Here is a 25,977-nt window from a genome sequence, read left to right as displayed (position 1 = left end):
TCCGGCCCAGTAATAATTTTTCGTTTTCCAAATTGCTGTAACGAGTTAAAAAAGGTGATCATGAATTCGGCATGTCTGTCTCATGTCTCAACGCTCTCTCTTTCAAAGGCCAGAAGACTCCAGTCACTATCAATTGACGGAGAAGAGTAGCCGCAGCGAGGGGAAGCTTTCTTCAAGTGTGCCGGTACGTGCAGTTCACGCTCCGGCGGTACCAACCTAAGGCCAGTCTTCGGAAACGTTATTTTCTTTATTTTTTCCCCCTTGTCCGTACAAATTGTTTGTTCTTTGTTTTTTTTTTTTTTTTTTGTGTGGCTATGATGTTATTAACATATGCAAGTCATCTTACAAAACACAAACCCTAATTTACAGAAAAATGGTGGCCAAGAATTTTGTTGATAAGTTCCAAAAAAATGCGAGCAAGCCTTGCTTCTGGAAGTGTCTGTCTCCAGGACAAACTTGGAAGTCTAAATCCATGGTAACTTAATTATGACTCTCCTCCGTTGATTCTTGCTCAATTTCGAGTCTTTCTTTTGAATTTGCTTTGTTACAATATAAGTTTCTAGTTTCGGTTAAACATGTGACGCGTCGTCCTCTGTCGAATTGCTTCTTCTCTTTGCTTTTGATGTTGCTAGAACGGTTAAACGTGATAAAGCTTTGTAATTACCTTTATGTTGTTGCTGTTTGATAAAAGCTCATATCTTTCAAGAAAATTTGGGGAGATTTTAATGGCATAATGCCTCCTGCTTCTTGTTCTGCTTTGTCTTCGTTTCTTGTTATGGGTACTTTTACGTTGCGGGTTTTGTTCGCTTTAATCTCTTGTTTCTGCTAGTGTTTGTTTTAGTCCTTTTCATATATTTCCTCTGCATTTGCTTGACCTACAAAACCAATCTTTTAAGCCAGTGTTTTGCTGCTTGTATTTTCCTATGGAAAGCTATATGTTTCCTGTTTCTAATGTCAGTACTGTTTTGTTGTTGTCAACTGTTCTGATTTCTGGATCTATGAAGAGGATGATTCCGGAAAAGTTTGTGAGAAGCACGCCCGGGGCTTTCGAGCACAGAATTGTGCTTAGTGTTCGGTGGGAAAATTCCTGGCAACCCTGGCTGGATCGAGAAAAGGACGATCTGTTTATGATAGAAGAAGATTGGGATGAGTTTGTGGATGACAACCATCTAGGTCCAAATGATACCTTGTTCTTCAGACACGATGATACAATGAATCTTGAAGTGCAAATCTTTAAGAGTAATGGGATAGAGATCATCGATGTACCTCTTGAAGTTGAACCCGAAACTGAACCGGTTCATCTTAAGTCCCAAAATTCTCACAAGGAGACAGCCACTGCCTCTGCTTCTGTTTCTGGTAAGACTATTTAGATGGAAATAATCAATCTTAATACTCCTCAAACTCAAAACTATTATTTGTTAATCTCAGAAAGTGGAGGAACAAATGACCAAGGAAGAAAAGGTCATCATGTCACAAATCCTGAGCAATACCTCTTGAATCCCGAAAACCCTTACTTTGTGAAAGCGGTGACAAAAAGGAATGACGTTCTGGTAATAATAGCAGCGTTTACATTGTTAGTTTTTTATTTTGTTTCCCTTTAAAGCTAAGACTTGTTTTTGTTCCCTGTTTCCCATTGTATGTGCAACTACTAGTATGTGAGCCGACCGGCGATTCATAGGTATGACTTGAAGTTTGGTCCTCTTCTTTCCACCATTAACTACCTTCTCCCCGGGGGCAAAAAAATGGAAGGCATTCTAAGACTCTATAACGGGCACCATTGTTTCAATGGGTGGTCGAATTTATGTCGGAAGCATAACCTGCACATCGGAGACTCTGTGGTTTGCGAAATTGAACGGTCAGGTGGTCTGGTTTCGGCTATTAGAGTGCATTTCGTCAACGAAGGCAAGACTCGTCCTCGCTAGTAACAATATCTCTACCAACTCAACTGTTGTAATGCTAAATGTGACATTTATGTTTTGTTTAAACCTTGTATGTTTAAGATGTCGAATACTGTGCCGATAAGTTTTAGACTAATGTCACCTTAACTAAGAGTAAACACACCGATGAGTGTTTCGTCGATTCAAGACTAAGATGGACCAGTTTCTCTGAATGGGTCTTAGGTCAGGCCCAGTAATAATGTTTGACACAAAAATACCCGTACGAGTCAAAGTGACAGTAGATTTGGCAGGTTTTGAGTCCTTCCTCTCTCTCTCTCTCACTCCTTTAAAGCAGAGAGTGAGAGATTTGAGGAAGAAGAGCAGTCGCAGCGAGAGTAAAGCTTCCTTCGACTGTGACGGTGCGTTCAGTTCACGCTCCGGCGACGTTACTCTTAACGTAATTACTTACTTTTTACGCTTTTTCTTTTCTTTATTTTGTTCTCTGGCCTATTAAGAAATCTCCCCCCTTGACCGAACAAGTTTGCTTCTTTCTTCCTTCTGCTCTGTCTCTCTCATCAGTCACTTTAGGGTTTATAGCAATCGAAAGAGACGATCGACGAAGTGAAGTAAGAAAGTCCAAATAACACATTAAAGGTTTGTTTTTTTTTTTTTTCTTTTCGTCAACCTAATGTCGTTTCTGATTTGACAACACATGCAAAGCCATCTTACAAACCCTAATCTCAGAATCAATCCAGCTTCGAAGAGAAGAAAAATGTTGCCTAAGGGTGTTATTGCTAAGATACAAGCAAATGTGAGCAAGCCTTGCTTTTGGAAGTTTCTGTCTCCAGGACAAAACTGGAAATCCAACTCCTTGGTAAGCCCAATGTTACTATCTATCCTCCTCTCTGATCTTTCGAAAAATGGAGTTTCTTTGATTTTGTACACCTATTATTACCAGATATTGTAGTATTATCTGTTTGTTGTTGCTGTTGTTCGAAAAAGCTCAGATCTTTCTATCTTTCAAGAAGCTTTAGGGGAGATTTTTTATGGCTTCTTGTTCTGCTTTGTCTATATTTTGTGAACTTTCTTCTTACTTATTGGCCTTGTTGTATCTCTTCATATGGGGGTACCTTTACTTGGCCCGTTGTTATTAGTTGTTCTGATCTATGGGTTTGTTATGAAGAGGATTATTCCGGATGAGTTTGTGGGAAGCACGTCTGGGGCATTTGAGCACAGGATTGTGATTAGTGTTCGTTGGGGAAATTCCTGGCAACTCTGGCTTGAGCGAGAGAAGGACGATCTGTATATGATAGAAGAAGACTGGGATGAGTTTGTGGATGACAATCATTTAGGTCCAAATGACAACTTGTTCTTCAGACACGATGACACAATGTTTCTTGAAGTGCAAATCTTTAAGAATAATGGGGATGAGATCATGGATGTACCTCTTGAAGTTGAACCCGAAACTGAGCCTCTTCATTCTAATCCCCAGAGTTCTTACAAGGATACAACCACTGCCTCTGCTTCTGCTTCTGGTAAAGGCCATTCAGATCTTCACACTCAGTACTATTTGTTTTCTTTTCTCTCTAAGTGCCAAAGTTTGATTCTTTCTGTTTCTGGTTTAGTGGAATTCTCAGCAAATGGTGGCACCAATGGCCGAGCAAAAGAGGGTTGTGCTGATACCAAAAACCCTGAGCGATACCTTCTGAACCCCGAGAACCCCTACTTTGTGAAAACGCTGTCCAAAAAGATTGACGTTCTGGTAATAATAGATAGGTGTTTCAAGAGTCTGTTTAATTCATCAAACTTTCAGTTTATATCTGTTGCCTTCACAGCTAAGACTTGTCTTTTCTCTCTATTTCCCATGTTCTATGATGCAACTAGTATGTGCCCAAAACGGTGATTCAGAAGTATGGCTTAAAGTTTGGTCCCCATGATTCTACCATGAGTTACCTTCTTCCCGAAGATAAAATAAATGGCCTTACTAAATTGTATCTCGGTGGTAAAATGGTTTGTTTCAATGGCTGGGTGGGTCTATGTCGAAAGTACAATCTGAAAGCCGGAGACTCTGTGGTTTCTGAACTTGAACGCTCGGGAGGTCTGGTTACAGCTGTCAGAGTGCGTTTCTTCAATGAAAATATGAGATGAGTCCTCTTCTTATGAGTTAGGTTTCTAAACATTACTGTTTACCAAACTTATTGTAATGAATGTGAGTGACCCTTATGTTGGTTTAACGAACTTTCATGCTAAATATGTTCTTCTTCTGTTGCTTTGGTGCAATTTGGAGGATACTTATCGCCTTATTGGGATAAGTTTCTCCTAATGTTTATTTCGTTTTTTTTGTTTGGAGAGTGGAGGGCCCATGATCATTTAGTCCCCTCCCCATCTCGTGCTTGAATATGGGATGTTCCCGACTCTCCGTTCTCTGGTGGTGGGTGGCACTCTAGGTTGCACTGAAACGGGTAGGGGAACAGGAATCGGGTACGGAAACGGGGACGGAAAACGGTGAAGTAAAAATTTATAGATACGGGTACGGTATGGGTACTTCAATAAACATATAAGAAAATATACCCATACCTTGAATAAGAGGGGATTAGTAAAGCTAATGAGAAAAGGAGAGAGGGGAAAAGAGTCTAGAAAGTAGAAAAACATGAAGAAATGAAAATATGCTTATGATAAGAGTGCTTTGAATGAAATGAAATGGATGCAAATATCAAAAAATTCGATGTTATCTTCCCCTAAAGCATCTAAGGCGTCCCCATAGAGTTCCCGTACAGTTTCCGTCCCCAACATGTCCCCGGTACGGGGACGACTACCAAATAGACGTACCCGTGCATCATAGGTGGCACTAGGTACTATGTCGGTTAAGTTGCCAAAGCAGGGTATTTTTTTGAGATATTGGCAAAATAAACAGTTTTTCAAACTTTATTAGGAAAATAGTACATTTGGATGACTCTCCAGTCCTCAACCAAATATAATATTTACATATAGTGCCATGGGTATTTAAAAAACAAAAGTTTATCTTTGTGAATAGGAAATCATGTATTTCTCTTTTCTTTTTTTTTATCCTGCTTGTACGATTCTCTCTCTCTATCATTCTCTTTCTATATATATTATTATTTTTATTTCTTTTTTATTCATCATATTAATATTTTCCTAATTATTCAAATATTTATTAATATGTTTTTTGTTTTTAAATTTTTTCCACATATAAAAAATCTATATTTTTTTTTTTATAATTTGATATGCATTTTGTTTTAATGATTTCAAATATATTTTATTTTCTATCCAGCAGTATTTGTGTACGATTTAAATCATTCAACATGTTGGATAAATTCAAACCGTCCAGCAATATTTGTGTACGGTTTAAGCCATCCAACATATTGGATAGATTCAAACCGTCCAACAATACTTGTGTACGGTTTAAATCATCCAACATATGGAAAATCTAAGAATTAAATAAATTATATATGTACATTTCAAATGTATACAGACATCTGTATACTTAATAATATGTACAGACATCTGTACACTTAATCATGTGTACGGATACAAAATATGTAACAAAAATATTTAATATTATTAAATAAAATCATCAAACAAAATGCATATCAAATTAGAAAGAAAAAAATATAGATTTTTATATATCTGAAAAAAAATTTAAAAACCAATTTTTATTGACTAATATTTTAGTTTTTAGATTGAAAGGTATATAATAAAGAAGAAACAAAATAAATAAAAAATTGGTTTTTTTTGCAAAGATGGAGAGAGACGATGGTTGGAGAAATAGATTGGAGAGATAGTTGAAAAAACAAAATTAGAGAGAGAGGAGAGTTGCACAATATGTGATAATTAGAGATAAGGACATAATTGTAAATACATCAATTCTCTTTTTTCTCTATTAGACAGAGGTTCTATTAAAGGCACAACGATGAAAGTCTATTTTTCTAATTTTGAATAGTAATGTGACTATTTTTCTAATTATGTTTTGTAAACGTACTAAAATTCAAAGAAACCCTATTTTTTTTTGCTGGGGAAAAGATAAGAAGACCCTAGACTCGAAGATCAAGTGCTCCTTAGTCCTTCTAAGAAGACCCTAGACTCGAAGATCAAGTGCTCCTTAGTCCTTCTGCTTCAACGGCTAGGAGACATTACAAGTCTTTCTCAATGAGTGTTGTTAGAACTTAGAAGTCATCTTGCTTGTCAACTTAACTAAGAAAAACACAAATCAACTTAATGATGCTGACCTCGTTACCTATCTGACATCATCCAATTAAGCAATTGTCACTTAGACATCATCCAAGTTACAATGCTCTTTTATTGGAAATAAGATTTATGTACTAGTAAATTAATCAGATATGCATACACACATTTGTAAAGTTTGTAACGAACTCTCCATATAATTTTTTTAAAAGGCCTACATACATAAGATAAGTAACGGCAACGTTTCTTTTGCCTTCTCATACAAGAAAATACAATATAAGCAAGGCCCCCATCTGCCTATAGAAAACACACCAAAGACAAATATAAGTAAAAATAAAAAAGCCCACACGCTGCATCTTTTCGTATTAGGATTTGTAATTCATCTATGGTTTACGAACGCTTATAAGCTTGACATCATCGATGACAGGCCCGCACAATGACGAGAAATCATCGCTTCTCATGGAATAGAAAGTGCTGTAAAACATAACCCTAGATCGGTTTGATACCGCCACAAACCGGATAGAAGCTCGTTTGAACCCTCCTGTGCCACGCGACTCGTAAGGGACCTTAAGTGTCTCTTTACCTGCAAAAGCCTCTACCACCATTGATCCTTTGCAAGCGTTGTTGGCGTCTCCAACAGCGAAAGACAGCACGTAAGTCTTCCCAATGACTGTCCGAACGATTTGAGCGATGGCGCTCTCTTTGCCCGCTACAAGCTCAATGGCTCGGCGACCTTGTGGGACTGAGAAGTGTTCTACATCTACGTACTTGACGGCTTTGAGAGACTCGACCATCCAACCTGGTAAAGGAGAGTGATCGTCTTCAATGAACGGTGGGATCAAAACTCCTGTTGTCGCGCCAGGTAGTACTAATGGACCTTCCTCAAATCCTCCATTTTTCAATATGTTCTCTGTCAAATCAAACATAGAACAATCAATCATCACTAAATAACATCACAAGTTCAAGAATCACAAAAAGAGCATAAAACAGAGTATAGTAATAATAACGTACTGTTGGTTGGTCTTGGAGGGTAAAGAGATCTCATAGCAACACCATCAATGAGCGGACCACAAGCTGGATCTTCCTCAACACCTGGGTTATGAATCACAACTTCGGCGACCTCACTCTCGGCTTGAAACGCCCAAGCATACAAATCCCACCCACTACTACTATACACAGTCTGTATCGGGATCACACCGGAGTCAGGTGAAACAGATATGTTAAGCCTCTCGTCTTGAGCACAAGTCCTAGCAGCGCTAAAAGTGAGAGAGTAATACATTCCTTTCACCACTCTAAGCCTTTGCTTGATCGACGCTTCGTTCCCAAGCCTCACCGCGAATTTACCGGCGGGAACAACGAGGAGCATGTCTCCTTGTTTGTGTCCTGATTTAATGTACTCGACGAACCCTGTGACTTCCCAGTTTGGTATAGCCAGCTTGTTTACCACTTCTGTTCCTTTCATGTCTGATGGTTTTGGTCCTAGCTCGAAGTCGCCGTTTGGTAAGATACCTGAAATGACCAAAATGCCCTTGTAAATATTTATGGAATTTGAAAAAAAAAAAAAGAAAAGAAAGACATTAAGGCACGTGCAGTGTGTCCGAAGACAGCCTAACTGGGCCTGTTAAGACACATGAACAAAGGACCTACTTACTTACTCTCAAACTTCATTGATTGGTAATGTCCAAAACACTTTATCGTGTTGTGTTTTGTGTCAGAAACATGGGCAAAATTGTAAATTACAAAAAAATCTAAAGCATATCGAGAACGAATTTTCGTTTTTTTTTTTTCACTATTTTTATTCGCTTCTTAAGTACATATCTACGGCTATGGCAGAGGCAGGTTCGTACGAGTATAATATCATCATTACTATTCTAGAAAATTCAATGCTATTTATTAGCTACTACTACCACACTACAGCATTATATTGATTACTCATATTATAAACTCGATCTCAACATATAGTTTACCACTTTATTTCCATACCATTTCACGAAAATAGAAATGAGATGGCCATAAATTTACTATAACCAAAGTTAGAATATAGGAATTTGGATAGGATCCGATTTTTTTTTTTTTTTGGGGTGATTTAAATCGGAATAGTGGAAAAAAAAATTAAAACAATTTTGTGACAAAATAGCGTTTATGTATAGGTGTAAAGTAAGGCTTACCGTCACGGAAGGAGAAGCCGGGCTTGGCGGCCGTGGCGGTGGCGATGAGAAGAAGGAAGAAAAACACGACGGTGACACCTCCCATTTTGAAGGACGCCGAGAGAGAGAGAGAAGAGATGAGTGTAAAATATAATTAGCAAAGAGACTTGTGGCTATTGCTTATAAGGGGATGGAGCTATTAAAATGACCTTGGAGGTTACTGTATATTACGAGTCTGTGCCACTGATGTAGTTCGTCGTATCCCACGTGGGGTTGTGACCTCACTCCTTTTACAGAGAGATTTGGAACTGACCATTTATACATTTTGGGGTTACTTTCGGAAATAAAATTTTGATTTATTTTTTTGCTGTTTTTTGTATAGTCAAGCTCTGTTAGGCAGTGACTGGGGGAAGCCAGAAGTGTCCGATTGGCACAGGTACTAGACGTGAACTGCGTATAAATAGGCGTAACAATATAGTATAAAACTACTAGGAATATACGGTATATAGACTACCAAATTTAATACTCCATTTGGAGTTTTGGACCATTTGGTAATGGTTCGGATTCCGATAATTTCGATAGTTGAAGTTACAATTCGAATTACTAATTCGGATAAAGATCTATATTTCGGATGGTTAGCAAAAGTTTGAAGATATGAATTCAAGTATTAGACCAAAACTTATAAAAAATTATGACTTACGAATCAAATCTGACAACCGTTTGAAATAACTATAAAATTTGTTTCAATGTTATATTTTACTTTTTTTAATCCAAAATAGAGTAATTATATAATAATGTAAGAATATATATCATTCTAGTTTTTTTTTTAATTCTAAAAACTAGTAGAAAAAATGTAGTTACTTTATAATTATAGCGTAGAAGAAGAAATAGAGTGAGACTGGTGATATTCTAAAACTAGAGACTTAAAAACGCACACACACCCTTATCCACATGCCAAAAACACTTGAGTCAAGATTGTGAAAATAATTGAGATGTTTTCTTAGTAATCCACATCTGAATCTACGTGATAAATAATATCAATTAATTATGATAATAACTGGTAAAGGCCAAATTTGATCGTTTAGATAGGTCACCGTTTGAGATACTACTATTACTAGGAGAATCGTTTATCGTGGCATGTGTTATGGCCCCAAAAAAAAGTTCAATAACTAAAAAATCTCGTTATTTTTTGAACTTTTTTTTTGGAAAGTCTTTTGTCTTCTTTGATTTTGTCGTCTTCGGCTACCGTTTTTTTTTGTTTTTTTTTTGTGTTGTATTGTATATATTTTTTATAATGATATAAAAATTGAGAAATGTGTATGTAAGGTATTAAGGGCGCCGTTCACTGGCTAAAAATGCGGTTTCCGAAGTCGGCCATGAAATTGGCCTCAGAGATTTTCAGAATGGTGTCTTATTCTCATTCTTATCGGCCCAAGAAAGGGGAGTTGTATTGTTTCCATTTTTCTAAATTATCCAAATTCACCTTCCAAGTTTTAACTACCTGTCTTATGTTCGGTTTTTGGATTGTAGCTCCGCCAAAACTACCAATAAATGCGTTTTTTTTACTCTTAGAGATCATTTTTTTTTTAATTGTATGTTTACTTTAACTAGATGTTTCGCTCGTTCCTTATTGAGTATTGGTATGTTTATGTGTTGTAGGAACGGTTTACGCAGACGCTTATTAGAATATGCGTATGTGTTGAGATTTGAGAATGAAAAGATACACCACTTTATTAAAAAAAAAAAGGAAAACGAAATATACTAAAACTATGTTTTACTCCGTGGTACACCACTGATCTATTATTTTGTTGATATGATACTATAATAGTTTAGTGATGTTTGTAGTCAAGATGAATTGCATTTATATATATACTATTAACGGTTGTAGATAGGTTTTGTATAAACTCTTGATTCGCAAGTTGTGAAAATACATTTTATGATTTGGTTAATTATGATTTCGGAATGAATGATATGACATATTCTTATTTTGATTTTCAATTGAACTTAGCAAATAAGTAATCGTTTATTAAACGCAAATTAGATATTTCCTAAGATGTATTTTTCTTGAATTAGTTGCTATATTATATGAATGTGATTACATAATTTGTGTTATCAATTCTTTTTGTCAAACCCAGCCCTCAAAATTCGGCATGTAAATTAGATATTTCCTAAGATAAAATGGGCATTAATTGGCATTAATTGGATGTAAATAAGTACGCTATGGATTAAAAACCGGCGCAAAATATTCGGTAATCTTAAGGAGGATCCGGATAATTGAATGGGTTATAATTTTAGTTAAAAATCTGACCCGAAGTTGGCAAAAAGCCAAAAAGTGATGACACCCTATTATACTTTAAAAATGTATTCCGAGCTATATATGTGGATATACTTGTTTGGTTATAAATATCCTAAGAAAAATTTTAAAATATATATCCATTTATAAAAATTCAAATCACATCATATGCTGAAAAAAATATAAAATTTTATTAACTTTATGTATTAAATAGTAATTAAAATAATTAAATATAAAATTTAACAAAAGTGCAAGGAGAATTATATTTTAATCTAACATATTGATTTAAATTAGGTAGGTAGTTTTTAGGAAATTAACACTATCAAATAAGGAAATGGTTGTGTTTGGTTGTAAGGATTGTAGAGAATTTAGTTGAGACTTGTTTGAATAAAAAGATAAGAGAGGATGACACAAAAATGTACTTCAAAAATGTTAAGATAGATAGCACTAAAACAAGTTTTATGGATAACTATACCACACATTCTATAAATTTTCAAAAATAACACTATTAAACATATTACAATAAAATTAATTTAATTTTTTTTTAGATTTGGGTTCTCAGTTTCACATTTATGGTATAATTTTGATGAGATATGATTTAGTATTTTAAATTTAGGATTTAATTTTAAAAAATTAATTTTGAAATATAGTGCTATTTTTGAATTTTAGAAATAGTATGCTAAATTTGGAGAAAAAACTTATTTTGGTGCTATTTTTGAGAATCTTTCAAAAACAAAAAAAACTTATAGTCACAGTCGCTATTCATCAAAAATTTTGTTGGACACCTCTCTATTTAAATACGTTATCTTTCTTCTACGAAAATAGTATTACTAGGAAATATGTTGATTTTGATAAAGGAGTCTCTTGTAATAGTTGGTTGCCACTTAAAATTTTGTTGATAAATTTGTTTTGAGTGTATGAATGAAATCATTTTCTTTTTGAACCGGACAATTTATTTTAATCTCTCATGTGGAACACATCTACTCTCTGACTATAAGTGGTGACCTTAATTTTGGTTCACTAAGAGAACATCCGAAAGATTGAGAACTAGAGCCGTTTGATTCGTTTACATAGGCATATTTCGTGTTTGAAAAAGATTCTGGCTTCATTCATTCGTAGTTTATTTCTCTTTCGCAATTTTTAAATGTCAATTAGATATTAATTAGTTGGAAACTAATCTAATACACACACAATCAAAGGCTATGATATTTTACGTTTTTCCGCGACAAGAAGATCTTGCCTCGCAGTTGGTAGGTAAGAGCAAGTTAGAACAAACCAAATTCACAATTAGAAATGTTGAATCTAAAGAAAGATAAACCAAAGTATAATAAGATGGAGAGAAGAACCAAAAAAGAGACGAGGAACCGTCGGAAACGTGGGTGGGGCATGTGGGTAACGAACGGAGTGGAACCTACCAAAAAAGAAAGAAGAGATAGCAAAAGGCAGGATCATGGCTTTGTCTCCTCCTCTTTGTACACTTCTTTTACTCTTTTACGGGCCCATTGCCTCATCACTCTTATCTCTCTCTGCATCCATCATACAGAAAAAGCTATCGATAACCTTTTTTTATATATATAATTCCGTTATTTATAATTGATATAAGTAAAGACAAAATACTATTTCAGGTTCGTTGTATATTTATCTAGTATTAGGTAGGGATGTTGAATCCAAGTTCTTGTTCGACTTCAGTTCGGATTCTCCAAGAGTACAATGGTTTTCATATCGATTTATTCAGCATGGATCATACCATATCTTGGAATCGGACATCTTTGATACCGTTAGATAGATAACTTAAAATTATTTTATTTAATTGAATTTGCAAATGTAACAAGATTTTACCAGCCAGTAAAATTTCATTTTGGTTTTCGATAACAGGTTACTTTTATTTGTGAAAATAAAGCCATATAATAAATTTATTTTTTATAAAAATGTCATATCTTCACAAAATAAAAAATATATTAAAAAGTATTTAATAATCAACAATAATAATTGGCATCTGGGCAACTGGCAAGTGACAGAAACGAATAGGAAGGAAATCAACTCACATTTAATTTCAACATTGTGTTTTGTTTGTTTGTTAAGTAAATTCATTAATGATTTTAGGCAAAGGACCCCTCCTGTGCTAATGTGACTCACATGGAAATGTCTTCAAAATACAAATCCATATCGTTCTCTACTGTACTGACACCACTCTTATTAAATGTTGTACCTTTATCTTATTCTCTTATCTAACCTCATTTCACCACACCCGTGCAAAGCATCGCTGTATATGAATTCATGTAAAAAATGTTTATAAGTGGCATCTTTTGAGGAATTGTGTGTAAAACATTAACATCTCTACTTCCTTTTATGTGTTGCAACAAGACTTCTGTAACCCATATCTCAATCGAGGTTACGTTACACATCAAATTCAACATCATATAATCTTATGAATAGGTTTAAATGAATATAACATGAACCGTTGTGCATAAACCATACAATAGCAGATTGTGCGGAAAATTTAAGACTAGAGATAAGAGTACTAAAACAGAGAGAATATTAAGATCTGTTTGGTTAAGTGGGGTTTACTCTAGCACAAGAGAGACTAATTAACATGCTTAAGGAATGGTTCTTTGGTAGAGAGGTAGAGCTCCCAAAGCCTCTCGCTCAGCTCTCTCCCGTTTCACCTACACACGAGAAACCCCCAATGTAAGAACTTAGCTACAGGTTTTCTTAACACTACAAGATAGATAATTCCATATGACACAAGTTCATTACAATTATAGAAGCAAGTGGTATATGGAGCAACCATATTTAATCTTTATCATTAATCTAGCAGGCAGAAGATATGAATAGGAATATTTGTGCAGTAGATCAAGTCAACATATTGGGTAGCTTGCTCTGGCAAAATAAAGCTGGGCTTAATCCTGTTTCCCCTTTTACAAGGAAAATACATAGAAAGTTAGGCCTAATCGTTTATAGTTATTACTAAAATGAAAAGGGACTTACAAGAGCCAGCATATCTTGGAGGTAGCTCCTGAATGGTGTCTGCACTGCCTGCGAAGACAAATGAAGGCGAAAGGTTTACATAAGCTTCTATGTCACAGTTAAAAGCACCCATATCAGAAACATTTCTTTCAATGAAAAGGTGGAAGAAGCTGTACTAGATTTAGCAAGCCTCTAGTCATGAGGAATGTCATACACACACAACTAATCAGGTCACGGTTATACTATACTAAAGATCCAAAAAGCTATAATGTAAGACTGATCACAAAAGAGCTCTCTAAACAAAAGAGTGTTTTTAATCTTGATAAAAAATCTTATGTCCAATCTTGCAAGATCTACTGAATCCACAGACTTGACTACTCTATGAAAAATTATAAAATTCCTCACTCTGTTGCATAGATAGACTAGCTCTCAATTGATCTATAAAATCCCCTAACCTAGACCATACTTTAGAAAACATTTCATTATTGGTGCACTCCTACCACATCTCTGCAAGCACTGATTCCGATACACATGATCTACGTTCTTCTCTAAGTGATCAAAACACTAACTCACAACAGAGGAATTCAAACTATCATCGGATCTAACTCCATATCTCTTAGCTCACTCAGCTCTCAATTATTGTTTGAGACATACATACCTGAAGATCAGCTGGGAGGTACTCGTGTTTCATAGAAAGATCCATTGCACGCTTTAAACGCTGGTTCCGAGCATCAACGATCTCTTTAGGTAACCGATTAAGTGATTCCTTGATATCCAAGTCATACAAAGGATCATAGAGATCATCGTATCTAAGACCTAAACAAAAAATTTGTAAAGTTTCCAAAATCAGCCAATAGAAAGAACTAGGGTTTCGTTCGACCTAGCGTAAGAGAGAGAGAGAGAGAGTTAGACAAAACAAAAAGAGTACTACCGTATCTGCGGAGGCGGTTAGAGACAGACTTCATATGCATACGAGCTAAGAAGTTGGTCCTGGGATCTACTAATCTCTGGAGAAGCGACGCCATTTACTCTTCTACCGATGAAGATGCGAGATTGTGATGGAGGAGCCAATTAGCCAAAGGCTTTTGTAATTTAACCAGGGAACGAGTAAGGAAGGAAGGAAGAAGAAAGATCCAGAGACATCTCATTAAACGCTGTCGTATTATTTGTTCTAATAAAACGTCGTCGTATTAGTATTTTGTCAAACTTGTTGACTGTTTCAACGGGTTTACGTTGACTTATCGATACTAGACTAATTTTTTAGTTGTCGTCGTCGGTCTATGTGGTGTATATCATCAATGCTCAGATTTAAAGAGAAAACTACAATGTTCCACTATAAGAAAATTTATGAAGACATATAGTGTATGGCATATGCACAAATACATTTTGTATACAAAAACTGCAAAAAGATTATGAAATTTTGTTTAATAAGGTTCAAACGTTACACGCTTATCTTCAGTCTCTTGTTGCACCTGAAACAAGATTCTTGTTTATGCATTTTTTTGTTTATATATAAAATTCTTGGATTGTAATTAAGGAATAATGTATATATTACCTCTTTAAAACTTATGGTTCGAATCCTGATTTCACCTCTGCTAGTAGTCATCTCATCCAATATCTCCGCGTCGTGGAACTCGTCTTCACCTTCTGATAAATGATGAGAAGACCCTAGTTTCTGTTCACGAAAACAGAAACCTCTTAGACTCAGCTGAAACTCATTATAAGAGACCAAAAAATACAAATAGAAAAAAAGAGCTAGAGGCTAGAGCTTTACCCGGTAAGCAAAACTTGACTGTTGTATTGGTGCTGCTACTATTTCTTCATAGTCAGAAGCATCTAGTACATGAAGGTGTTGCGGATCGAATAACTTGGGAAGCAAGTGTTCTCTTATACTTATGAGTAGAAAGAATAGCGCCGGGAAAAATATCCCGGCCATAGGAATCCATGTCATGCCGTAACACAAGAGAAAATACACTAACTGGAAGAGTGTGAATGTTACAATCACTCTGTATGGTACTAACTCGATAAACGAAGCGTGTACTCCTTCCAAGACTCTGCATTAGATGTAACTAGTGATTGAGAAAAAAGCTATTGGTCTCTACAAATGAATTAAAGAAAAGGTTTTAATATAACTAACTTGAAAAGCTGGCTAGGAGGAATGAAGAGAAGTAACAATCTCTCCCAGAATTGGTTTCCCGGGAGACTGTCTATTGCCATATAAGCAAAGTAACCCCAAAGTATTGAACTTGGGATCATTTTGATGACTGGCACTGCAAGAAGTGTTAAACCAACAAGAACTGATTGCAATAGATTGCTCACTCTTTGCTCATTTACTCTAACGGGTAAGTGAGCTTCTATATGCAAATCGGGATCGAATTTTCCTTTCGTATCTCCTCCTTCGTCCGGTCTCATTACAACTTCTTTCAAGTCTTTTAAATCTCTTGCTACTGAATTATCCTGCAAAGGTTTTTGATTCTTGTTTATTTTTCGAACTTTCTTATTACCACAAATATAGGAGAAGAGGCTTTCTTAACCTGAGGTGGGCATGTCTCCATCTCTATAAACACTGTTTGCATTTTCCCATATATTTCTGATTTGCTTGCTTTCATCTTCATACACTCTTTTGCTTTCTTCACCATTTTCTTGCGTGTTAGCTGACGATTTAGAACCGCAAGACTCTTTGTATGCATTGGAGCTTGAGGGATAACACCATTTGAAGGAGGAAGTCCAAGTAGTCCACATATCAAAGTCTACAAAATCACCATAACAACAAGATTTAATTGGTTTCTCCATGAAGAAAGTATCAGTTTCAAGAACATCGAAACTAACCATAATTCCAAGCAAGAAGATGTCATAATGATAAGCAGAAGGGTTCTTTAGATTAAACTCTTTCTGCTGTGCCATTTGTGAAGCTACACTATGGTCGAAGAAGTAAAGTCCTGCTATCATCACACCAGGTATAAACGCAGCAAAGATATACATTACTGGTACCTTCCCCATGTCCTGTATAGAGTACGCGTTTTGCATAATTCTATAAGTTTCGTATTTGGATTGATCATAGTGTAGCATGTTTTGCATTAAAGTTTTTTACCTTGATCACAGTCCAATGATACAATGAAGCTGGCTCCCATGGAAGGGGACAAAACAGTCTCCGAGGAACACTTGGAGCGACTTCACTAGGAATTGTGTAAGACAATGCCGTCCACAACAAGACCATTAAGGGAACACCGTAATCTCCAATGAAACTTCGAAGCCACCCTATTGTTGTTCATTGGTGTTAGTGAATATCTATGTAATACTTTTAAGGAACTAATGTAAATAAACAATATGACGTACCGAAACCGTATTTCCAAGATTTCGCTCTCCTGCTCTTAAGCGCGGTGATTACAAGGCCTAGCGAGAAAATTACAGCGAGCAAGCCATTGGCATACAACAAGAGGAAATGAGATTCCCCTGATTCATGCCTTTCACTCTCAGTTGCATGAAACTCACTGATCAATCCCTACAAATTTATTATAACTAAGAATGTTAACTGCGACATATATATGGCTAACTTGGACTATGAAATTTGTTTGTACCTTGATAGCTTCTTGTAAAAACAGAACAGCAATTAACATGCCAAAGAGTTCTCCAGCAATTCTCGTAAACCTCGTGATTATCGTGCACGCGTTAAATATCGAAAGAAGGATAAGCAAAACTGAAGTCCATACGCAAACCCTGCCAGAAACAGAAACAACAATTTTAGAAAACAGATTACATCTAATTTAAGTAACATGATTATTTATTTTGTTGTTATCATTACCATGCAACCCATGCTAGGTAAAGTTCTCGACCGATGTCTGGTCTACTAATGCAGAAACTGTAAAGATAAGTATACATAATAATGGTAGGCTCAGCAACCCCAAGTATCAATAATGGTTGTCCACCAAAAATCGCGTGGATGATTCCGCAAATCGAAGTAGAAGCTAATGTTTCAACCGCGCTTAGAGCTCCGCCTTTTAACCACAAGTTAAATAAAAATCATTAGAGGTAAATTCTCTAGGAGAATCATTAAAAATAGCAACATGAAAAAAGAGATGTTTATATATATACCTGTATGTTTACTTAATTGCTCACCAAAAGCAACTACAGGAAGAGACGACGCAAAGAAAATGTAGCAAGTCGGAGCCAAGATTCTAGTGAAACATTGAAATCAAGAATTCAATGTCTAGCATCAATATAGATTTCAAGAAAGATTGAGATTTAGTTAACCTTACCTTATACCGGTTTTAATGCCACGAATCCAATCTTGTTTGTAACATTTTCTTCTACCTTCGAGATCTCGGAGTATTCCTTGAAAAGGACCTCCTCCTCCTCCATCACTCTCCATTGCTGCATCAATCCAGATATACAAAGCGTGTTACACACGCATTTTTATAGTAACAAACCTAAAACATCATTATTCTAAAGAGAGAGAGAGAGTGAATAAATGAAAAGTTCAATAGAGCATTACAATGAATCGACTTCGACGTACCTGGAGACCTCAAGAATCGAGGAATATGTTAGATAGAGAGAAATTGAAGAAAATTCAAAACAAGAAAATAGATTGAGAGAGAAGAAGAATGAATTATGAGAACGACTTGTAATGCTGAGGTGTCAGAATATCACTGGCTAGAAATTAGAAAGCAAAATTTGGTTTTGGACGCCGTTACGGGAAAATGGGGCTGTGAATTTAAAATAAAACATGATTAATTAGTAAACCATGAATCTAACTGTTTTAACTTTTAACAATAATGTTGTGTTTTGAAAAAGCTAATTAACCTCCATGACACGTAAGCGGCCAGTTTAGTTTTGATGGTAAATAGTTTTACATTTACTGTATTTGGTTTTAAAAACCTAATTTGAATTCTCTTGGTTTTTTTTTTTTTTTCCCGATACTAAGTATATTTTTTTCTAAATAAAGCGTTCTTTGACAAAATGTATTTTTTACTCAGTCGTCAAATAGTTTTGACGAACCTTTTTGTTACATTAGAGAATCTCATGCATATATACTTCTTACGTTTGTTACATTAGATAATCTCTTTGGCAAGTCCCGGCACTGAGAGATGTGAGAGACTTGTATATTAATAAGAGCGTTGGGCTTATTGGGTATGTGTATTATTGGGATGTTAAAAGTTGGTGGAATTGTCTTAAGGTTTCCAATAATCGTATTTTGAGGCCCATTATGTATGTTAAGCCCACAATTGAGCTAGCCTTTCAAAACGTATCACGCGCTCGAAGTGAAGTGAAATCCCTAAATGTCCACCTGAGTCTGTTCTCTGTTCTCTGCAAGTCGGAGAAGAAAGAAGCTGAAGACATCGGGAAGTTGGTTGCTTAACGGCTATTTCTTAGCTCTGTCCCAATGTATTCCCCGAAGATGCCGAAGAGAAAAGCGAAGGAGTGTGTCAAACTCACTGAAGAAGATGACAAGCGAATTCGAAGAGAAGAGAAGAAAGAAGACTTGGTAGACGAAGAAGGTATCTCAAAAAAAAATCATTCCAATCGAATTTTTAGGGTTTTTGTAATCTGATTTTTTGGGGTATACAATTTTGTGTAGTTGAAAGACAAATCGCTGCGATTAGAGCGATCCGTGACGTTGAGATTGAACAAACTATAACTGCGTTGAGATTGCTCCGTTCATATTTTACCGAGGAACAGCTCGACACACCTGTGTTGGACTTCTTCAAAGAGAACCTTCCTGATTTGTCAATATCGAGAAACGAAGAAACTGGGGAGATTGAGTTAAAGTGGAAAGACGAAAATGGTGATTCTTCTATTCTTAAACGCTTGTCAATGGGTTTCCCTGATTTTTACAATACTAGGCCTTCTCTTCTTGGTGGCTATGATTTACCTGATAACGGTATGGCTGGCTGAATGGGTTTGATGAGATTTTTGTTTTTTGTGGTATTGAACTTTTTACTTTTGGTGGCAGTGAAAGCAAGCCTGTTAGGAACTGATAACCCACAGCTTGAGAATCTTGTAAGTTTTATTATATCTTTTGTCTTCTTGCCATTTTTGTGGTGGTTTCCTGTAATCTGACAGATGCTTATGCCTAATTAGCACAGAGAGAACATTTAGTGGATTTGTCATTTGCTTTAGTTAGTTTTGCAGGCTTTCACCCCTACTGAGTAGTGTACTGTATAGCTAGGCTTTACTTGTTTGTTTTAGTAATGTTTAGGTTGTTACACTAAACCGTAATCTGGACTTTTTTTTTTTTTTTTTTTTTATATTGTCAACCTTGTATGATAGTATCTTTCTTCTGTCTTCCAACATTATTATGCAATACTACTTTAGGGCAGTCGGTGCAAGACTCTAATTTGATCATTTCCCTTGGGTTTTTAGGTCTTCCAGGGGACATCTGACAACCATATGCTTGCAAGCCATGCTGCTTTTCAGACTCCTGGGGTATGTATTTTATGATTGTCTTCTGTCTTGATGCAATTATCTCGTACGTTTCTTTGTTTGGTTCTTTGGCATGTCTTTTTCCTTCGAGTTTTTGTTTTTACATTGATCCAGAGAGAAAGAAATCAGTTTATGAGTCGTGATTTATCAGCTATAATTTCTGTTGCAGAATGAGCTATGTCTGTTTCAGTGATAGATTTTGTACATACAAGCAGAGTCTCTACTATGATACTTGTAATTTTTTCAGGTAAATGGGCAAAGACTCTCTTTTGGAATGACACCAAAGACCCGGAGGCTACCAAAACCTGGAGAGATGATGCTCTCTGTGCATGGCTCTCCTTTGGGGGTCTACAAAGAAGACCACAACATTGGAGCTATAAATGGTATATGTTTCTAGATCACTGTCGTTCTCTGTTCTTGCTCCATCCAATGAATTCAGTCATAACATGCATTCTTATGTGCATCAATTGATTTTGCAGAGGAAAACAGTTGAAGGGCTACATAGATTCAGACACTTTTGGATTGTGATGGTTTACTTTATCTTCTAGTCGTAAGATCTCAGATCCCAAAAATGCTATATATTTGTTATGTGTGTTCTTCCGGATACTATGGTAATTTAAGTCTTTAGAACAACACAACAATACACATATTGTTTGTAAATAGATGAAACTTTTCAGTTACACTTTACCAATTAATTACAAGACAAGTGAATAGTTCTTTCTTCTCTTTGATCTTCCCATTTTATCATCTGTATCTGAAGATAGTGTTTATGTGCCTTTCTTGTTTCAAGTGTTTGTGCAAGATAGTGTTCATGCTAGTTTTTGACTGTTGCAGCAAGTCTTGGTTGGAGGAAATGATTATCGCTGGTCTTCACAATAGCAATTCCCGCTACACTGGTGAGAATTGTCCCGTAGCCTTTAGACTCAGTCTGTTTCTTCTCTTCCAAAATGGGACCCCGGTTTTCATATCCTTGACTTTATTATGTTGATAATCTCTGTTATAATCATTGGAACTCCGGAAACTTACGAAACCAAGATCCGACAAAAGGATAATTCTTTAACTAACAAAAGTCAAAAAGCTTAAAACTCCCCGCTCAAACGGTACAGACTACATGCGTGTTCTAAATTTCTTACACCTATTTGTTTCCTAGGTCACTATATTGTGATATGTGGCTATGACGCGGTTAGAGATGAGTTCAAGATCAGAGATCCCGCCAGTTCCAAGTAATATTTTGTTATATCTCATTGCTTGAATACTTTACATATCGGTCCCTTCCTACATTTTTCCTGACATGCTAAAACTGTTTGCATGTTCATATATTTTAGGAATGTTTAAAATCTAAACACAATGGAAAAATGTGTTCCATGTTAGTATGTTAATGGTATATTCTAAAGATATTTTACATCACATTTATAGTCTATTTAGATGCCAGTTTTGATTAATATTGAGGAAGAGACCTTTGAGAAGCAAGGAAGAACATTTTACACATCATCTTGGAACGTGCGAATCGCCATTACTCAGTACTAGTAAGAATTAACAGAGAAATAAATTGTTGATAAAGATCTTTTGGCATGTCAAAATGCTTGGAGAATGCCCGGAAATCTTTTGGCACAGATGAAGATCTTCTCCTGGTAATCTATAAGGGAACATGAATTGTTGATTTTGGCTTGTGTAATGGCCCCTGTTGTTCATGTATTGTGTTTTATTGGATTTCTGCAGATAAACTTGGAGAATATCAGGAACCAGAACAAATTTTAGAACAGTTCTCATCATCATCATTAAATCAATTCTGGAACAGAATGAAACCTGAGTGTTTTTTTTTGTAAGTCCAGTGAAAGACTATTTGTAAGTAGCAGTAACTTGTAGCTTTTCCAGTTCAGTAACAGACGCTACAGTTAGTTGATAGCTAAATCTTTAATCGGAAGCTAGGAGAATTAGGGCAATATGGTTTTGTGTTTAGAGCTGGGTCGAGACTCTAGAGTGAAAGAATCTTATCATAATGTTCCATGCTGGATTGTAAGAAATTGGTTAATGCTTGATGAACACACAGATATCAGGGCTATGAATAGTGAAAGCTGTCCATGCAAATCCAAGAAAGACAGGGATGATAATCCTTGGAGGGGGATTTTTTAATCCAACTTAGACACTCTCCGTCTCTATAACCGATCGATAGAGTTGCTCATAAAGCCTAAAATTGTTCAATAAATCAATACCAAAAGTTAACCACCCAATAATTGGGAATGATGACATACACTAAAGTTCCTCCAATCCCACAACATATTCATGGCCATAGTTTGAGACTTATGAATCTTTGACTATGTCGCTTGTTTGTAAATTATCTTGACAACAAACTAAACCAATGCTCTAATAATACTCATGCAAGATATTTCAATTTAAATCCAATAGAATATGCAAATATAAGAGACAATCCTATAATTGGCATTCTAATAAATACTAATTAAATTCTATGAAATCAAAAGTAATCCGGCCAAAACCGATAATAGACCCAACGAGCCACACCCTGGCCTTCCAACATACCGGCTACCGCTTGATGGATTAGCATGGCGGTGCGAGGAAGCCACAACAAACGGGTACCCGCCAAGCCCGCTGTGAGATTGCCTTAGATTTGCATATCCTCCTCCTCCTCTTCCTTTGATACCACCACTGCGTCCTCCTCCTCCTCCTCCCTTACCGCCACCGCCTTTTCGAATAAAAATTGCTAGTTTCGGTGTCTTTCTTTCGTAGCCAGTAATACTTTCTGGTTTGGATATGGTGGAAACAAGGCCTATATCGACGGAGGCTAGACGTAAATATCGTGAGTTTACAAAGGAAACAAAGTTGTGATGCAAATAGAGAAACAAGAGAAAATAGAAAAGCAACGACGTTCTTGTCGAACCCATTTTTGTTTCGATGTCTTCTGAGCCTCTTCTTTAGACGTCTCCTATAAACGGTAACACAATTTAACATGTCCAAACTAAAGCAACAAAAAAAAAAATTAGAAAAAAAAAACTAAAAGGAAATGAGATGTATCTTTCTGTAAATTTACACGGTTTAAGTTGTCAATTTAATTTGACAGAGAATACTAGCCAATTTTTTTTGGGACATTTGAAAAATATCTTTTTGTAAACATATCCTATCAATAGTAAAATTGTTCTGTATAGTTACACAAAATTTTGTAACTATTAGGTGTTTTCGTAGCAAGAAAATATTTGTTACAGTTTTGTGACAAATTAAATTAATAACTATTTGGTCATCACTAATTTCTCCTTCATGACTAATTGTCGCAAAATGCTACAATTTAGATACTAATTAATGTGTCTCATATTGCTACTACTTGTTACAAATTGCGTCAGAAATATGCATAACATATAGGGAAAATTGTCTTCCCTGCCATGAACAGTAACATTCTTCCTCTCCAATGCCAGTTTCGTCGAAACTTTTTCCCGCCTGCCACAAGCTGTTCAACGAAAGACCATTTTGCCCTCACTCATGGTTTCAATTTAATAAGTGATTTTCGATTTAAATAATTAGTAAACTTGTCCACTATGAAGAAGACAAGATTGACAATGAATGACATAAAAAACACCACAACATGAAAAACAAATGGTGGACATCTACCTTTGATTTTCGAGTTGGTCCACCGAAGGCAAATCAGGATCGGGCCTGCAATGGAGAGGATGAGTTAAAGTTGTCCATCATGAAACAACCATGAAGAAGACAAGATTGACAATGGATTGCATAAAAACATAACAACATGAAAGAGTGGTGGACATGTACCTTTGATTCTCCATTTGGTCCACTGAAGGCAACACGTGATCGGACCTACAATAGAGAGAATGATTTAAACTTGTCCACCATGAAGAAGACAAGATTGACAATGAATGACATAAAAACAACATGAAAAACAAATGGTGGACATCTACCTTTGATTCTCGATTTGGTCCACCGGAGGCAACCCGGGATCAGACCTGTAATAGAGAGGATGAGTTAAACGTGTCCACCATGAAGAAGAGAAGATTGACATTGGGTGGACATATACCTTTGGTTATGTATTTGGTCCACCGACGAGATTATCAGATAATAGGATATGGCTAATTTGGTCATATTACATCTCTTCTTCATGTGTAAAAGTGGCATTTCGTAGAAAACAAAATGAAACTGACATTTTAGACAAGATTTTGGGGGAATAATGGCATTCCTCGCCAATATCCCTAACATATACTTTCAAAAAGCCACAAAATTTTGTCGCTAATTGACTCACAACAGGCTACAAGTTATTTGTCATAAAGTTGTTACAAATTGCTACACCTTTTCGTATTCATTACGAAATTTATATTGTTGCCTTGTGCAACAAGGTTTTATATGTAGAGCCAAAACAAATTATCTGAAAATATTCTTGAAAATCATATTGCAAAACGAAAGTACAGAAGTTCAAATTAATGGTAAACCTTAGTTCTAAAAATTCAAAAGAGATAAGAGTTTTAAACTTTTGACCAAATCCTCCTTGTGGTGTGAAGATCAAGCTTACCGCTTTCAATGTTGTTAGCCTTAGATGTGGAGGTGAGTACCTTGAGATGACTGATAATTCTGGAGAAGAAAATCTTGTCGGTATGACTGAGACTTTCCTCAATGAAGTGTTTGGGAACTGAACAAACTCGATCAAAGCTCTTCAGACTTGTGAGAAACTGACCGATTATGCTGAAGATCTTCACATTATCGCCAGGTGTGTTGATTCTTTAGCTGTCAAAGCCTGTGCTGCCCCGAGCCTTTTCAATTGGCCTGTGGGAGGAGAAAAGAGCTCTACAAGCGGGCATAACATAAAAGATGAATCACATTTGTGGAATGGAATCTCGGCTTCCGGAAAGATGCTGCAAATCCTGGCTACCAAAATGTGATGAAAAAGACAATGATATATAACTGTTAATTTACCTTTCCATGCATATTGATTCTTGGATCTTGTTAAAACCTAAAATCAGACCAAACCCGTTACAGACCAAACATAACAAGACAGATTTAACGAAATTAAAATGATGGAGAAACATATCTCACCCAATACTTTCAACTTAGACCATCTCACATGGAGAAAGAAACAAGACAAACCATTTCAGATTTAAAACTCTCAATATGCCATCTCAAACAAGCATGGTCATGTTTAGATTTTACCTTCTCCCACCAAGGTTTGAGTTTGATGGTGGTAGTACGTATATGTAGATATCATAAGTACGTCAGTTGTAATTTGAGAGAGAGTAACAAATAATATATCCCAATCAAAAATCTCACCTGTATTTTGAAAAAGCATACTTGCTGCTTCGTTAGATAGCAAGCTAGTTTAACGCAAACAATTGTCTATCCAACTCCTTGGAGTCTTATTTAGCGCAGTCTTGATGTCCTACAGCTTGAGTAGACCCATTCTTACTCAAGACCTGTCTTCTTGTGGTCCTCACTCCTGCATTTTCCCAACAAAGAGACTTAACAAGTCAAAGATTAGAAGACACATAAACTCCTAAAGTTCATCACGTATATCTTGTTCTCCATTTTCATGAATACTATTTTCTATATACTAAATAATTAAATTATAAAACCTAAAACTCCAAATCCTAAACTATACATCCTAAACTATAAATCCTCAAAACTATATTCTAAATGTAAAATAGATAATCCATTTTTTTTTTAAAGTCTAAAAATTAATTTAATACAACACAATTGTGTAAAAGAGAGTAAAAATTAAAATAGTGAAAACGGATACTTTTGAAAAATAGTATGTATAAAATAATATTTCTAACAATTTCTAAATTTTATTTGGATTTATAGTTTCTTTTGATAAGATGTTATCTCTACAATCAATATTGTTGAGTTCGTTGAATTATATTCATCTTTTGTTGTATATTTTCTTATAATTCTTTTTAAAATAATAATTATTATTTTTACCTAAACGAAATCACATGTGCTAGATAATATCACTAATATTTTATTTTTGGATTGGTGAAATGAATTGCAACTTGTGAGATAAAAATGCTTTTTACCAATACAATGTTGTTAGTAATACTGAATACCTTTTTTTTAACATTTT

The 25,977-nt window shown here is 35.7% G+C and overlaps 7 protein-coding genes across 17 annotated transcripts; 3 read left to right on the top strand and 4 right to left on the bottom strand.

The window, feature by feature from the left end:
- Nucleotides 1-44: 44 nt before the first annotated feature.
- On the top strand, nt 45-2,056 carry LOC104736573 (B3 domain-containing protein At5g25475). Of its 2 annotated transcripts, none has more exons than XM_010456577.3 (5): nt 45-184; nt 370-475; nt 1,005-1,356; nt 1,429-1,550; nt 1,653-2,056. In XM_010456577.3, the coding sequence occupies exons 2-5, from the start codon at nt 374-376 to the stop codon at nt 1,920-1,922; spliced, it is 846 nt and encodes a 281-aa protein (XP_010454879.1). In that variant the 5' UTR covers nt 45-184; nt 370-373; the 3' UTR covers nt 1,923-2,056. The 2 variants fall into 2 exon arrangements, with proteins under 2 accessions (XP_010454879.1, XP_010454877.1); XM_010456575.2 differs by having other exon boundaries at nt 78-221.
- Nucleotides 2,057-2,082: 26 nt separating this feature from the next.
- LOC104736572 (B3 domain-containing protein At5g25470-like) lies at nt 2,083-4,128 on the top strand. Of its 2 annotated transcripts, none has more exons than XM_010456573.3 (6): nt 2,083-2,334; nt 2,457-2,531; nt 2,622-2,751; nt 3,061-3,412; nt 3,503-3,639; nt 3,762-4,128. In XM_010456573.3, exons 3-6 carry the CDS (start codon nt 2,650-2,652, stop codon nt 4,023-4,025), a joined length of 855 nt encoding a protein of 284 aa, XP_010454875.2. In that variant the 5' UTR covers nt 2,083-2,334; nt 2,457-2,531; nt 2,622-2,649; the 3' UTR covers nt 4,026-4,128. The 2 variants fall into 2 exon arrangements, with proteins under 2 accessions (XP_010454875.2, XP_010454876.2); XM_010456574.3 differs by having other exon boundaries at nt 2,178-2,334; nt 2,633-2,751.
- Nucleotides 4,129-6,248: 2,120 nt separating this feature from the next.
- Nucleotides 6,249-8,659, bottom strand: LOC104736571 (protein DUF642 L-GALACTONO-1,4-LACTONE-RESPONSIVE GENE 2). The gene is made up of 3 exons (XM_010456572.3): nt 8,249-8,659; nt 7,092-7,589; nt 6,249-6,990 (listed from the first exon to the last, which is right to left on the bottom strand). The coding sequence occupies exons 1-3, from the start codon at nt 8,331-8,333 to the stop codon at nt 6,464-6,466; spliced, it is 1,110 nt and encodes a 369-aa protein (XP_010454874.1). The 5' UTR covers nt 8,334-8,659; the 3' UTR covers nt 6,249-6,463.
- Nucleotides 8,660-12,917: 4,258 nt separating this feature from the next.
- Nucleotides 12,918-14,651, bottom strand: LOC147929420 (cytochrome b-c1 complex subunit 7-2, mitochondrial-like). 3 transcript variants are annotated; one of them, XR_002034808.2, is made up of 5 exons: nt 14,419-14,604; nt 14,146-14,303; nt 13,509-13,556; nt 13,278-13,435; nt 12,918-13,186 (listed from the first exon to the last, which is right to left on the bottom strand). XR_002034808.2 is itself a non-coding variant. In XM_010456570.3 (4 exons), exons 1-4 carry the CDS (start codon nt 14,510-14,512, stop codon nt 13,118-13,120), a joined length of 369 nt encoding a protein of 122 aa, XP_010454872.2. In that variant the 5' UTR covers nt 14,513-14,651; the 3' UTR covers nt 12,918-13,117. The 3 variants fall into 3 exon arrangements, 1 of the variants encoding a protein (XP_010454872.2); XR_015578165.1 differs by having other exon boundaries at nt 13,278-13,426; nt 14,419-14,576; XM_010456570.3 differs by lacking the exon at nt 13,278-13,435 and having other exon boundaries at nt 14,419-14,651.
- Nucleotides 14,652-14,794: 143 nt separating this feature from the next.
- Nucleotides 14,795-18,056, bottom strand: LOC104736569 (putative boron transporter 6). The gene is made up of 13 exons (XM_010456571.2): nt 17,980-18,056; nt 17,744-17,858; nt 17,580-17,662; nt 17,290-17,482; nt 17,066-17,204; nt 16,824-16,989; nt 16,579-16,745; nt 16,317-16,490; nt 16,022-16,237; nt 15,625-15,944; nt 15,262-15,541; nt 15,043-15,162; nt 14,795-14,959 (listed from the first exon to the last, which is right to left on the bottom strand). The coding sequence occupies exons 2-13, from the start codon at nt 17,854-17,856 to the stop codon at nt 14,912-14,914; spliced, it is 2,019 nt and encodes a 672-aa protein (XP_010454873.1). The 5' UTR covers nt 17,857-17,858; nt 17,980-18,056; the 3' UTR covers nt 14,795-14,911.
- Nucleotides 18,057-18,729: 673 nt separating this feature from the next.
- On the top strand, nt 18,730-21,956 carry LOC104736567 (uncharacterized). 7 transcript variants are annotated; one of them, XR_015577396.1, is made up of 10 exons: nt 18,753-18,982; nt 19,063-19,269; nt 19,438-19,484; nt 19,848-19,910; nt 20,155-20,290; nt 20,387-20,457; nt 20,742-20,803; nt 21,058-21,130; nt 21,333-21,538; nt 21,627-21,956. XR_015577396.1 is itself a non-coding variant. In XM_087480141.1 (6 exons), the coding sequence occupies exons 1-6, from the start codon at nt 18,868-18,870 to the stop codon at nt 20,398-20,400; spliced, it is 582 nt and encodes a 193-aa protein (XP_087336267.1). In that variant the 5' UTR covers nt 18,730-18,867; the 3' UTR covers nt 20,401-20,633. The 7 variants fall into 7 exon arrangements, 2 of the variants coding, with proteins under 2 accessions (XP_087336267.1, XP_010454871.1); XR_015577395.1 differs by having other exon boundaries at nt 21,324-21,538; XR_759592.3 differs by having other exon boundaries at nt 19,063-19,365; nt 21,324-21,538.
- A 1,196-nt stretch (nt 21,957-23,152) lies between these two features.
- Nucleotides 23,153-25,259, bottom strand: LOC147929419 (uncharacterized). Its single transcript, XM_087480140.1, has 5 exons — nt 23,947-25,259; nt 23,831-23,875; nt 23,685-23,729; nt 23,526-23,570; nt 23,153-23,364 (listed from the first exon to the last, which is right to left on the bottom strand). Exons 1-5 carry the CDS (start codon nt 24,123-24,125, stop codon nt 23,238-23,240), a joined length of 441 nt encoding a protein of 146 aa, XP_087336266.1. The 5' UTR covers nt 24,126-25,259; the 3' UTR covers nt 23,153-23,237.
- Nucleotides 25,260-25,977: the final 718 nt, after the last annotated feature.

This window comes from Camelina sativa, chromosome 13, assembly GCF_030686135.1.
Source record: "Camelina sativa cultivar CO46 ecotype springtype chromosome 13, ASM3068613v1".
Lineage (NCBI taxonomy): Eukaryota > Viridiplantae > Streptophyta > Magnoliopsida > Brassicales > Brassicaceae > Camelina > Camelina sativa.
Note: the sequence above shows the minus strand (reverse complement) of the source record. Positions and strands in the feature narration are given on the sequence as shown.

Bases quoted from the DNA above. Each gene is read 5' to 3' on its own strand.
- LOC104736567 (XM_010456569.3), top strand. From the start codon at position 18,868: ATGTATTCCCCGAAGATGCCGAAGAGAAAAGCGAAGGAGTGTGTCAAA. The intron at 18,983-19,062 runs GTATCTCAAAAA...AATTTTGTGTAG, and splicing joins AGACTTGGTAGACGAAGAAG to TTGAAAGACAAATCGCTGCG. The intron at 19,911-20,154 runs GTATGTATTTTA...TAATTTTTTCAG, and splicing joins CTGCTTTTCAGACTCCTGGG to GTAAATGGGCAAAGACTCTC.
- LOC104736572 (XM_010456573.3), top strand. From the start codon at position 2,650: ATGTTGCCTAAGGGTGTTATTGCTAAGATACAAGCAAATGTGAGCAAG. The intron at 2,752-3,060 runs GTAAGCCCAATG...TTTGTTATGAAG, and splicing joins ACTGGAAATCCAACTCCTTG to AGGATTATTCCGGATGAGTT. The intron at 3,413-3,502 runs GTAAAGGCCATT...TTTCTGGTTTAG, and splicing joins TGCCTCTGCTTCTGCTTCTG to TGGAATTCTCAGCAAATGGT.
- LOC104736571 (XM_010456572.3), bottom strand. From the start codon at position 8,333: ATGGGAGGTGTCACCGTCGTGTTTTTCTTCCTTCTTCTCATCGCCACC. The intron at 7,590-8,248 runs GTAAGCCTTACT...TGGTCATTTCAG, and splicing joins CGGCTTCTCCTTCCGTGACG to GTATCTTACCAAACGGCGAC. The intron at 6,991-7,091 runs GTACGTTATTAT...TTGATTTGACAG, and splicing joins CCCTCCAAGACCAACCAACA to AGAACATATTGAAAAATGGA.
- LOC147929420 (XM_010456570.3), bottom strand. From the start codon at position 14,512: ATGGCGTCGCTTCTCCAGAGATTAGTAGATCCCAGGACCAACTTCTTA. The intron at 14,304-14,418 runs GTAGTACTCTTT...TTTTTTGTTTAG, and splicing joins TAACCGCCTCCGCAGATACG to GTCTTAGATACGATGATCTC. The intron at 13,187-13,508 runs GTAAGTCCCTTT...TCTCGTGTGTAG, and splicing joins TCCAAGATATGCTGGCTCTT to GTGAAACGGGAGAGAGCTGA.
- LOC147929419 (XM_087480140.1), bottom strand. From the start codon at position 24,125: ATGTTAGGGATATTGGCGAGGAATGCCATTATTCCCCCAAAATCTTGT. The intron at 23,730-23,830 runs GTAGATGTCCAC...TCTCTATTGTAG, and splicing joins GACCAAATCGAGAATCAAAG to GTCCGATCACGTGTTGCCTT. The intron at 23,571-23,684 runs GTACATGTCCAC...TCTCCATTGCAG, and splicing joins GACCAAATGGAGAATCAAAG to GCCCGATCCTGATTTGCCTT.
- LOC104736569 (XM_010456571.2), bottom strand. From the start codon at position 17,856: ATGGAGAGTGATGGAGGAGGAGGAGGTCCTTTTCAAGGAATACTCCGA. The intron at 17,483-17,579 runs GTATATATATAA...TGTGGTTAAAAG, and splicing joins GCAATTAAGTAAACATACAG to GCGGAGCTCTAAGCGCGGTT. The intron at 16,990-17,065 runs GTACAAACAAAT...ATAAATTTGTAG, and splicing joins TTTTACAAGAAGCTATCAAG to GGATTGATCAGTGAGTTTCA.
- LOC104736573 (XM_010456577.3), top strand. From the start codon at position 374: ATGGTGGCCAAGAATTTTGTTGATAAGTTCCAAAAAAATGCGAGCAAG. The intron at 476-1,004 runs GTAACTTAATTA...GGATCTATGAAG, and splicing joins CTTGGAAGTCTAAATCCATG to AGGATGATTCCGGAAAAGTT. The intron at 1,551-1,652 runs GTAATAATAGCA...TGCAACTACTAG, and splicing joins CAAAAAGGAATGACGTTCTG to TATGTGAGCCGACCGGCGAT.